This window comes from Equus asinus, chromosome 25, assembly GCF_041296235.1.
Source record: "Equus asinus isolate D_3611 breed Donkey chromosome 25, EquAss-T2T_v2, whole genome shotgun sequence".
NCBI lineage: Eukaryota > Metazoa > Chordata > Mammalia > Perissodactyla > Equidae > Equus > Equus asinus.
The window spans coordinates 13401939-13415137 of NC_091814.1; the positions used below are offsets into that span (position 1 = coordinate 13401939).

Here is a 13199-nt window from a genome sequence, read left to right on the forward strand (position 1 = left end):
GTCTTTCAAAGGGTAGAAATTCTTAAGGTAGGGGACCCACCCCATGGCCTAGTGGTTAAGTTCGCACGCTCCACTTCAGCGGCCTAGGGTTTCACTGGTTTGGATCCTGGGCACGGACATGGTACCGCTCGTCAGTATACTCTGAGGCGGTGTCCCACATGCCACAACTAGAAGGACCCACAACTAAAATATACAACTACATGCTGGGGAGATTTGAGGAGAAAAAGTAGAAACAAAAAAGATTGGCAAGAGTTGTTAGCTCAGGTGCCAATCTTTAAAAAAGAAAAAATTGTTGAAGTAAATGTTGAGGGTGATTTATTTATGGCTGTCCGGTTCTTCCACTACCATTTGTTGAAAAGACTACCTTTTGGACAATCACTTAGCAGTATATTTGAAGGTCTGTGGCACTGACCTAAAAGCCTACCCTTACAGCAGCACCACACTGTCCTAATCACCATAGCCTTATGGTGAGTGTTAAAAATAATTTAGTGGAAGTGCCCTAAATTTATTTGTACTTCATATATATTCCAAGGAAATTTTAGGATCAGCTTGTCAGTTTCTACCAAAAAAAAACTTTTTTTAACCTGCTAGAATTTTTAGTAGGAACTCTGTTGACTCTAAAGATCAATTGGGGGAATATTACCTTTTTAACAAATACTGAGTCTTGTAATGCGTGAACATGATAACATCTCTCCTAAGTATTTTCTTCTTTTTAATACTAATGTGAATGGGATTATTTTCTTAATTTCATTTTAGGAGTTTGTTGCTAGAATATAAAAATATAGTTGATTTTTGTGTATTGATCTTGTAGCTTGTGACCTTATTAAGCTCATTTATTCTGGGATCGTTTTGTGGATTCCTTAGGATTTTCTGTATATTAGATCATGTTGTCTGCAAATAAAGTCAGCTTTACTTCTGACTTTTTAATCTGGATGTCTTATTTCTTTTTCTTGCCTTATTGTACTTGCTAGAATCTCCAGTACAGTGTTGAATAAAGGTTTTGAGAGCAGACGTCCTTTTCTTGTTCCTGATCTTAGGGGGAAAGCATTTGGTCTTTAGGCATTAATTATGAGGTGAGCTGTAGGTTTTTTGTAGATATCCTTTATCAGGTTGAAGGAAGTTGCTTCTATTCCTAGTTTGCTGAGAGTTTTTATCATAACTGGGTTGGATTTTAGATTTTGTCAGCTACTTTTTCTGTAATATCCTCAGATGATCATATGGCTTTTGTTCTTTATTAATAGAGTGTATTACCATAATTCTTTTTTTGGCTGTTAACCCAACCTTGCATTCCTAGGATAACCTCACCGCCCCCTTTGTCTTAGTGTATAAACCTTTTTATATCTTGCTGTGTTGGATTTGCTAATATTTTGTTAAGAATTTTTGCACCTATGTTCATGAGGGCTATTGGTTTGTGGTTTTATTGTGATGTCTTTGTTTGGCTTTGGTATCAGGATAATGTGGGCCTTATAAGATGCGTTGGGAAGTGCTCCCTCCTCCTCTGAATTTATGTGGAATGGTATTATTTCTTCCTTAAATGTTTAATAAATTCAGCAGTGAGACTATCTTAGCCTGGACTTTTCTTTGTGGAAAGATTTTTAAAATATACTTTTTTAGTTTGGAATAATTTTAGATTTATGGGAAAATTGCAGAGATAATAGAGAGTTCCTGCATACCTTTCACCAGTTTCCTCTAATGTTAGTACCTTATGTTACCATGGTACATGGGTCAAAACTAAGAAGCAAACATTGGTACATTATTTTTATCCTAACTCCAGACTTTGATTTCTAGACTTTTTCTGTTCCTTCTAAGAGAAAATTAGATTTTCTGTTCCTTCTTGAGTTAGTTTTTTTAATTTGTGTCTTTCTAAGAATCTGTCCATTTCATCTAAGTTGTCTTAATTATTGCTATAAAGTTGTTCATAGTATTCCCTTGTGACCCGTTTTAATTTCTGTTAAGTTCTGTAGTGATGTTCCTTTTTTCATTCCTGGTATTGGTTATTTGGATCTCCTCTTTTTTTTCTTGGTTAGTCTCGCTAAAGGTTTATCAATTTTTTTCTCTTTTTCACGGAATCAATTTTTGGGTTCATTGACTTATTTTCACTACTGTTTTTCTGTTTTCTATTTCATTGATTTCTACTCTGATCTTTTTTATTTTCTTCCTTCTACTTATTTGGGTTTTGATTTGCTCTTCTTTTTCTAGTTTTTTAAAGTGAAAGCTTAGATTATTGGTTTTAGACCTTTCTTTCTTTCTAATAGAAATACTTAAAGCTATAAATTTCCCTTTAAGTATTACTTCTCTGCATCTCATAATTTTTATATGTTGTGTTGTCATTTTTATTCAACTTATAATTTTTAATTTCCTTTGTGATTTTTCTTTGTTTGATTTCTAAGTATTTGGGGATTTCCCAGATTTCTTTCTGTTGTGAATTTTTAATTTAATTTCATTGTGGTCAGAAAACATACTTTGTGTATGAGTTTAGTTCTTAAAAAAATTTTTTTTTTTTAAAGATTGGCATCTGAGCTAACATCTGTTGCGAATCATCTTTTTTTTCTTCTTCTTCTCCCCAAAGCCCCCCAGTACATAGTTGTATGTTCTAGTTGTGTGTGTGTCTAGTTGTGGCATGTGGGACACCACCTCAGCATGGCCTGACGAGTGGTGTCATGTCTGTGCCCAGGATCCAAACCCGTGAAACCCTGGGCTGCTGAAGCAGAGTGTGCAAACTTAACCACTCGGCTACAGGGCTGGCCCCAGTTCTTTTAAGTTTAATTAGACTTTTTTTTAATGCCGTAGCATGTTGTCTGTCCTAGAGAATGATCTGTGTGTGCTTGAAAAGAACTTGTATTCTGCTGCTGTTGGATGGAATGTTTTATCTATGTCTGTTAGGTTAGGTTGGCTGATAGTGTTGTTCGAGTCTTCTATGTCCTTACTGATTTTCTGTCTAGTTGTTCTGACAATTACTTGGAAAGGAGTTTTGAATTCTTGAACTAAAATTGTTGAATTGTTTGTTTCTCCTTTCAATTCTGTCAGGTTTTGTTCTCTGTATTTTGGGCCTCTATTAGTTATGTATACAGATGGTCCTTGACTTACAATGATTCTACCTAATGATTTTTCAACTTTACGGTGGTGTGAAAGTGGTACACATTCAGTAGAAACCATGCTTCATATTTTGAATTTTGATCTTTTTTCAGGCTAGCAATATTCAATACAGTACTCTGGTGAAGCTGGGCAGCGGCAGGCAGCAAGCTCAGCTCCCAGTCAGTCAATCACAAGGGTAAACAACCAGTACACTTACAATCATTCTGTACCCCTACAGCCATTCTGTTTTTCATTTTCAGTACGTTATTCAATAAATTACATGAGATATTCAACACTTTATTATAAAATAAGCTTTGTGTTAGGTGCTTTTGCCCAACTGTAGCCTGATGTAAGTGTTCTGAGCATAATAGGCTATGCTAAACTATGGTGTTCGGTAGGTTAGGTGTATTAAATGCATTTTCAGCTTATAATAGTTTCAAATTATGATGGGTTTATCAGGACATAGCCCCATCGTAAGTCAAAGAAGATCTGTACATTTATAATCATTTTATCTTCCCATTATATTGACCTTTTTATCAGTATAAAACGTCTCTTTATGTCTCAGGTAATATTCCTTGTCCTAAATTCTGTTTGGTCTAATATTAATGTAGTATTTGCATCTCTATTATGGTTACTGTTTGCATGTTTTATCTTTTTCTATCCTTTTACTTTCTGCCTGTTTTTTTCTTTCAATTTAGTGTATCTCTTGTAGACAGTATACAGTTAGATCTTACCTTTTTTAATCCCTTCTTACAGTTTCTGCCTTTTAATTAGAGCGTTGAGTCCATTCACAGTTAATGTGAATCCATATGGGTGGATTTACATCTGCCATTTTGCTCTTTTTACCCCATATGTTTCATGTCTTTTATGTTCATCTCTTCCTTCCTTACTGCCTTCTTTGTGTCAAACAAAAATTTTGGTAAATTATTGTAATTCCTCTGATTTTGTTTTAGCCTTTTTTTTAAGTGGTTGCATATTTATCTGATCATTATCTTCTACAAGTTAATACTGACTGAATTCTGGTAAAATATAGCCACTTTGCACCAGTATATCTCTATTTTCACTCTCTTATGTGGTACTGTTGTAAAGTGTGTCATATCTACATATGTTTAAAGGCAACAATTTAGTGTTATAATTATTGCCATAAGCAATCTTATGTTTAAAGAAGTTATGAGAAGAGAAAAAATATATATTTACCCAGATGTTTACCATTTCCGTTACTCTTCATTCCTTCCTATGGATGTGAGTTACCATCTAGTGTCATCTTTTTCCAGCTAGAAAGATTTCCTTTCATAGTTCTTGTGGTTCTACTAAAAGTGGATTCTCTCAGTCTTTGTTTATTTGGGATATAGAATTCTTGATTGACTGTTTTCTTTTGGCATTTTGAATATGCCATTCCAGTGCCTTCTGGCCTCCATTACTTGTGATGGAAAGTCAGATGAAATTGTACCCTGTATGTGAGTCATTTTTGTCTTATTGCTTTTAAGATTTTCTCTTTCAATTTTAGTAGTTTGATTAGGATGTGTCTAGGTGTAATTCTCTCTGTATTTGTCCTACTAAAGATTCATTGAACTTCTTGGATCTGTAGATTCAAGTTTTTCACCAAATTTGGAAGTGTTTCAGTCGTTATTTCTTCGTATTTTTTCTGGCCCTTTCTCTCTCCCCATGATTTATGAGATTCCCATTACATATGTAGTGGAATGCCTCACATTGTCCCACAGTCTGAAGCTCTGTTCAGTTTTCTCTCCGTGCTTTGGATTGGACAATTTCTCTTTAGATCTGTTTTTCTATATTCTGCTTTACTGATTCTTCTGCCATTTTAAATTTGCTGTTTAGCCCCTCTAGTGAATGTTTCATTTCAGTTTTTGTAATTTCAACTCTGGAATTTCCATTTGGTTGTTTTTGTACTCAACTCTGTTGTTGACTGAGTATCAGTGTATTTTCTTTTAAGTCTTTGAATGTAATTTCCTTTCGTTCTTTGAGCATATTTATAAATCAATATCTAAGTCCACTCAGAGTTAATTTCTATTGACAGCGTTTTTTCCCTGACTATAGGTCACACTTTCCTGTTTGTTTGCATGTTTCATCACTTTTTGTTGAAAACTGGACATTTTAGATAATGTAGCAACTCTGAATTTTAATTTAGAGTTGCTGTTTTCTTTTTCATTTTTAAGTAATTTTCCTGAACATAAACTGCCAAGTCTACTTTCCCTGCAGTGTGCAGCTGCTGGTGTCTCTGCTTGCTTTTTTTATTTTAACTTTATGTATTTTAGCTTGGCTCTTAACAGTTCCCCTTTTGTTTGCACATTTTAGCCAATGAGTTTTACAGAGTTATAAAGAATGCATTCAGAGTTGCATCTAGTTCTCAAGTTTCCCTTGGGTTTTATTTTTTACCAGGCTCTCTTGGGTTTTCTCTGCATATGCATAGTTAGCACTCACCCAAGAGGGCGTAGAGAACTTATGTGTGTCCATCTATGGCTCTCTCATTTTTAGGATCTCCTTGTTAAATTTCTGACTGATTTGCTGCTCACTCCAAACAAGAGTTGCAACCTTGGACTAACAAAGTTGTCATTGTCATGGCTAGCACCTTGATGGTAAAGCTGTAGTTTTCATGTAGAGCTGTAAGTAGAATAGGGATGGGAGCTGCTCCAGGCAAGAGGTCCATTGACCTCCCACCTTTCTTATGAGAAGCTTTAGCAGTTTTTCATGAATAAATACTTCTCAATCTGTTGTTTGCCTTTTGTCAATTTCCAGTGTCCTGAAATGATTGTTTTTGACAATTTTGTCCAGTTTTTTGTTTGTTTTCTGCAGAGGGGAATCGTCCAACCTTTTCACATCACTGTTATCAGAAGTGCCATAGTTTTTCCTATTTTTGAACTATATAAATGGAATCATATATACTGTATGCATTCTTCAGTCACTTCTTCAACATCATGCTGATGGGTGATGCTTAGTACAGTTGCTCCTGCAGTATGGTATGCCAGTGTATGAATATGCCATAATTTATCTATTTTCCTGACACCTGACACTTCATTTGTTTTCAGTTTTTTTTGCAATTGCAAATAATGCTCTAAATATTCTTGAACATGACTCCTGAGGCACACGTGCAAGAATCTTTTTAAGATATATACAGTAAGAGTGGAGCTGCTGTTCTTAGGATATGGAAATTTCAACCTTGCTGGATAGTTACTGGCCAAACAGCTTTCCAAAGTGGTTGTACCAGTTTATATTTATACCATCAGTGGATGAGAGTGCTCTGTGCCCCACATCCTTGACAACAGTTGGTATTGCAATTTTAAATTGGATTTCCCTGACTAGTAGTGAACCTGAGAATCTTTTCATGTGTTTGTGAGTCATCTGTAGTTTTTATTTGAAATGTCTGTTCTTGTCTCTTGCTTGTTTGCTCAATGCTCATGTGTCTTTTTTTGATTCATAGGAAATCTTTATGTAAGTACTAGCTTTGCATTTAGGAGTTGCAAGTATCACTCTCAGCTTATGATTTATCTTTACTTTTTATGTTATTTGTTGATAAACAGAAGTTCTAATTTCATCATTTTCTTTTATGATCATTACTTCTTATATCCTTTCTGCCCTGAGGCTATAAAGATTTTCTTTTCTATTGCCTTTGAAAGTTTCATAGTTTTGCCTTTCACATTTAAATGTTTAATCCAGCTGGAATTTATTTTTTTTTTAAAGCTTTATTGTTGTTTTTAAGATTTTGTTTTTCCTTTTTCTCCCAAAAGCCCCCCGGTACATAGTTGTTTATTTTTAGTTGTGGGTCCTTCTACTTGTGGTATGCCGCCTCAGCATGGCTTGATGAGCGGTACCATGTCCGCGCCCAGGATCCGAAGCAGCGAAACCCTGGGCTGCTGAGGTGGAGCGCGTGAACTTAACCAGTCGGCCACAGAGCTGACCCCCTGGAATTTATTTTTTGTATAGTATTTGAGGTAAAAACTCATTTTCTTTTTTTCATATGGTTAAGTAGTTTTCTAGCACCACTTATTGAAATGAGTCCCTTCTTACTGATTTACATTGCCTACTTTATCATAAATTATTTCTGTATACGTGTGTGGGTTTGTTTCTGGGCTTTCTATTATGTTTCATTTTCTGTCATTTCTTCCTATATCAATTCTATACTGTATCTCTGTGGCTTTATAGGTTTTTATGTCTGTTAATGCCAGTAACCTCAGTTTGTTGTTCTTCTTCACAGATGTCTTGGTTCTTTTCACTTCTTGTACTTATATATGTGTGTGTGTGTGAGAGAGAGAGTCCGCTTATCATGTTCCCCACTCCCCCACCAAGAGAACACCCAAAAACTATTGACATTATTAAAAGATGAATTTCAGGATAGTTGATAGTTTCGTACTATTTAATTCTTCTACACAAAAACCATTTGTTTAGTCCTTAACGTTTTTCAGTAAGGTTGATCGATTTTCTCTGTGGAAAGCTTGCACATCTTTTGTGAGATTTTACACATTTTCAGTAGCCACAAAAATATCCTTTTTTTCCAATGATTTTATTTTTTCCTTTTTCTCCCCAAAGCCCCCCCGTACATAGTTACGCATTTTTAGTTGTGGGTCCTTCTACTTGTGGCAGATGGGATGCTGCCTCAGCTTAATGAGTAGTGCCATGTCCGCGCCCAGGATCTGAACCAGCAAAACCCTGGGTCGCTGCAGTGGAGCACACGAACTTAACCACTTGGCCACAGGGCTGGCCCCCAAAAATACCTTTTTTGGAAAACTACATTCCTAATTAGTTGTTGCTGGTGTATAGACATGCAGTTGACTTTTGCATATTGATTTTTGTATCTAGCAATCTTAGTAAATTTTTATTTCTATGGATTCATTTAGGTTTTCTATGTAGACTGTCATCTGAAAATAATTGCAGTTTTTCTTCCTTTCCTTTATTTATGAAAGATAAGTCTTTTATTTTTCTTGTCATATTTCACCAGCTAGGACCTTTAGTGTAATGTTAAATGTGAGTGATGATGATGGGCTTCCCTGTCTTGTTACTTGTTTTAAAGGGAATGTTTTCGACTTAGACCATTAAGGCTGATTGCTTGTTACAGGTTTTTGTATGTGTCATTTATCAGGTAATAGAACTTGTCTTCTGTTCTTAGTTTGCTGGGAGTTTTTATCATGATGGTGATATTTTTATCACAGATGTTGATTTTATTGAATATACCTTTTACCTCTAGTAAGTTTATTGTGTTTTCCTTTACATCTAGTAATGTAATGAATTACATTATTAAAATTTCTAATATTATGCCAACCTTATAGTCCTTGGGTAAATCCAACTTGAATGTGATATTATCTTTTTAAAACATTGCTGGATTTGTTGTGCTGGTATTTAGGATTTTTACATCTTCACTTCTGTAACAGAGATAGCCCTATAATTTTCTTTCTTTATTTTTTGGACTATCCTTCTGTGGTTTTTAATAATGAGATTTTGGTGGCCTTGTTGAATGAAATAGGCAATATTTCTTGTTTTAATTCTTGTGAAGTGTTTGCAAGATTGGAGTTATCTGTTCCTTGAATGTTTGATAGAATTTGCCCATAAAGTGATGGAGGTTTCTGTTTTCTTTGTGCAGAGCTTTTCTATTTCTTTGAGTCAGTTTTGGTAATTTGTAGTTTTCTGGTAATTTATCCATTTTGTGTAAGGTTTCCATTTATTGGCATAAAGTTTCTGCTTATATTTTTAGCAGAGCTTGACATTTAATTCAGGCCTTTTGCACAGATTACTACCTTGATCACTTTGAACTGATGTCTCCTGTACTCCCTTATGCTCCCTCTGTTCTGTTCCCCATGTCTTAGCTTGATGACCTAAAGTTCTGGATATGGATGGTGGTGATGGTTGCACAATGATATGAATGTGCTTAATACCATTGAACTGTATGCTTAAAAATGGTTAAGGTGGTAGTTTTTATGTTGTGTGTATTTTGCCACCGTAAAAAAAATGGGGAAAAAAAGAATCAGACAGATTTTTAGGTACTGATAAGGAATACTTTCCTGGATATTTTAAGCCTGGAGACAAAAAGCAACATAAAAACTGCATGTTGAGTATGAGTAAAAGGATGGGGCAGGGGCAAGAATACGTATGTACGTTTACAGAGTATCTCTGGCCACAAAAGAAACTGATAAATATTGGTTATTTCTGAGGAGAGTAACTAGAAGCGGAGTGGGAGGAAGACTTATTTTTCACCGTGTGTCCTTTTATTATGTTTGAATTTTTTACCACATGGATGTATTTTGAAAATAAAAATAAAAGCCCTACAAGATTAATAACTATCCTTCCTCATATATAAAGTATATGTTTTGAAGCCTTTTACAGTAAAGCTGTTGAATTCTAAGATAACACATATTTAATCAAACACCATATTCACAGCTTTTTGAGAAATGTGTGCACATGCACAGGTGTGTGTCTGTGTATTCTCTACAAGGTTGGGTTCATATCAAATAAATAATTTTGTGTCCTAATTTTTAAAACTTAATATATAACTAGCATTGCCTCATGTTATTGAAGATTCTTTATGACCTCATTTAGATATGTTACAGTTTATTTAACCATTTTGTTATTTGAGAATGTTTACATTGCTTTCTATTTTTGTTTTTTATTTTTTCTTACCTTTTTTCCCCAGTTTTATTGAGACGTAACTGACATATAACATTGTATTAAAGTGTAAAACATAATGATTTGATATTTGTATATATTGTGAAATGATTACCACCATTGCTTTCCATTTTTAAATATATGTTCCAGATCTCTGAAACTGCACTGTCCAGTACAGTAGCTGTTATTCACATGTGGCTATTTAAGTTATGTGACATGTGAAGGGTCTAGTATTTTCCAGAACTCACACAACAATGAAGAAACTAACAACCCAGTTAAAAAATAGGCAAAAGATCTGAACAGACATTTCTCCAGAGAAGATATACAGATGGCCAACAGGCACATGAAAAGATGTTCAACATCATTAACTATCAGGGAAATGCAAATCAAAACTACAATAAGATAGCACCTCACTCCTGTCAGAATGGCAATAATTAACAAGACAGGAAACAGTAAGTGTTGGAGAAGATGTGGAGAGAAGGGAAGCCTCATACACTGCTGGTGGGAGTGCAAACCACTATGGAAAAAAGTATGGAGATTCCTGAAAAAATCAAAAGTAGATCTACCATATGATCCAGCTATTCCACTGCTTGGTATTTATCCAAAAGAACGTGAAAACATGAATGCATAAAGATATATGCACCCCTGTGTTCCATCACAGCATTATTCACGATAGCCAAGACTTGGAAGCAACCTAGGTGCCCATCAAAGGACGAATGGATAAAGAAGATGTGGTATATATACATGATGAAATACTACTCAGTCATAAGAAACGATGAAATCTGGCCATTTGTGACAACATGGGTAGACCTTGAGGGCATTATGCTAAGTGAAATAAGAGGGAGAAAGTCAACTACCACATGATCCCACCCATAAGTAGAAGATAAAAACACCACCAAACAAACACATAGAAACAGAGATTGGATTGGTGGTTACCAGAGGGCAAAGGGGGAGGAAGGAAGGTGATTAGGCACGTGTGTGTGGTACTGGATTGTAATTAGTCTTTGGGTGGTGAACATGTTGTAATCTACACAGAAATCAAAATATGTAATGATGTACACCTGAAATTTGTATAATGTTATAAACCACTGTTACTGCAATAAAAGATAAATTTTTTTTAAAAAAGAACTCTTAAAACTCAAGAATAAAAAGACAAATTACCTAGTTAAAAAATGGGCAAAGGATATGAATAGATATTTCTTCAAAGAAGATGTGTAGATGGCCAATAAGTACATGAAAAGATGCTGAACATCATTGGTCATTAGGGGAATGCAAGTCAAAACCACTTTATGCTCATTAGGATGGCTATAAAAGAGAATAACAAGTGTTGATAAGGATGTGGATAAATTGGAGCCCTCTAAATTCCTTGTAGGAATGTAAAATGGTACAGCCACTTTGGAAAAGTCTTTCGCTTCCTCAAAAGGTTAAACATAGAATTACCGTATGACCCAGCACTCCCACTCCTAGCAATATACCCAAGAGAAAAGAGAACATATGTCCACACAAAAACTCATACAATGAGGGCCAGCCCCAGTGGCATGGTGGTTAAGTTCAGCGCACTCTACTTCAGCAGCCTGGGTTCACTTCCTGAGTATGGACCTTCACTGCTCTCTTAGCAGCCATGCTGTGCTGGCGGCCCACATACTAAAAATTAGAGGAAGATTGGCACAGAGGTTACCTCAGGGCGAATCTTCCTCATCACACACACACAAAAAAAAACCCTCATACGCAAATGTTCGTATCAGCGTATTCATAATAGCCAAAAAGTGGAAACAACCCAAATGTCCATCAGCTGATGAATAGGTAAACAAAATATGGTGTATCCATACCCTGGAATGTTATTCAGCCATAAAGAGGAATGAAGTACTGATAATTGCTGCGTGATAGATGAACCTTGTATGATGAACCACATATAGTATGACTCCATTTATATGAAATGTCCACAATAGACAAATCCATAGAGAGAGAAAGTAGATATGTGCTTACTGAGAGAATTGAGGGGAGGGTAAAATGAGAAGTTATTGCTAATGGGTATTTTCATCACCCCAAAAAGAAACCCCATGCTTATTAGTGGGGTTTCTTTTTGGGATGATGAAAATGTTCTGGAATTGGTGGTGACAGTTGTACAACCTTGTGAATATACTAAAAACTACTGAATTAAACATTTTAAAAGGGTAAATTTTTTAGTATATGAATTATACCCGAATTTAAAAACAAATTTTTTTAATGAAATTTAAAATTCATGTCCTCAGTTGCACTAGCCACATTTCATGTACTTAGTAGGCAAGTGCTAACTTGGACAGTGTAGATACAGAACATTTCTATCATAGCAGGAAATTCTGTTGCTCAGCAGTGCTCAAGAGTAAACATTTTTGCTTAATTCACTGACTACATCCCATTTTTCAAATCATTCATATAATCCATAAGTAATTATAAAAATTCAGATATACAGTGAAAACCCCAAATCCCCTAGACTACTCCCTGTCTCAGTACTCTTTGCCCAGGTAAGCACTGTCACCTCCTTGCTGTGTGTCTTTCTGGACTCTCTTGGTACTTTGACATATGTATATATATATATCTATATCTGGTTTTCAGTTGTTACTGATAATGCTTCCATAATGATGCTTTTAAGTAGCTTAGTTCCTGATTTCTTGGAAATTCTGATATAAGTCTCTTACACTCATTAGAGACTTCTCATCCATAGGTGATGCTGGGAGCAGAACTCCGAAAGACCAGAAGGTGAGTTGGAATAGGTAAGGGAAGGGTGAGAGATAAGAATTGAAAATGGGAGAAGCTTGTGGCCTGACCAGTCAGTCGATTCAGCCATTGATAATCATTCATCCTGTAATCAGCCTTGTGGGTTGTAGTCCTCTAGTAGATGTTCTAAGAATGCGAAAGAGGATACTTAGAGGTAAATGCACTGAGCACTATATGAACGTAGAGTTTGGTAGAGATCATCTAGGTGAGATTAGTCAAGGAGAGCTCCCTAAAGCTGATTTCTGAACCAAATTTGTAAGAAAGGGCAGTTTTGCCTGATAAAGTAACTGTAAGCTTCCAAACATAGCTCATTCTGTTTTGTTTTTTGAAAGACAAGTTCTTATTCTCAAGTTATTTCTAACCCATACACCTGTTTTAAAATTTGTCTCCCTCATCCTCTTCCTCACAGCTCCGTGAAGCCATGGCTGCCTTAAGAAAGTCGGCTCAAGATGTCCAGAAGTTCATGGATGCTGTCAACAAGAAGAGCAGTTCCCAGGATTTACATAAAGGTTAGGGTCAGGAGGTGCCTTGTTACAGGTTGGGGGTGAATTCCTACAGAGATTTCATGAATAACTAGCTTTGTTTTAGCATCTCAGAATCCTTCTCTACCTCTGTTGAGTTCTTTTAACACCACAGGCTGTATAAGTCAGTATAAGATGATTTGTGATTTTGTTTTCCTTGTTGTCTGCTTAAGTCATTTGTCTGCTGATTTTCCAGTCTGTGATGGTTTTATCCAAATACCTTTTTAGCCCCATGCT

General features: G+C 35.6%; 1 protein-coding gene across 4 annotated transcripts in view; it reads left to right on the top strand.

Annotated features, from left to right (window-relative positions):
- Positions 1–13199, top strand: part of SETDB1 (SET domain bifurcated histone lysine methyltransferase 1) — a 32885-nt gene that overhangs the window by 3525 nt on the left and 16161 nt on the right. For all 4 annotated transcript variants that reach the window (XM_014865330.3, XM_014865329.3, XM_014865331.3 and 1 more), the window contains exons 4-5: positions 12389–12423; positions 12851–12950. In XM_014865330.3, the coding sequence (XP_014720816.2) occupies positions 12389–12423; positions 12851–12950 (135 nt within the window). The remainder of the gene's footprint in view (positions 1–12388; positions 12424–12850; positions 12951–13199) is intronic.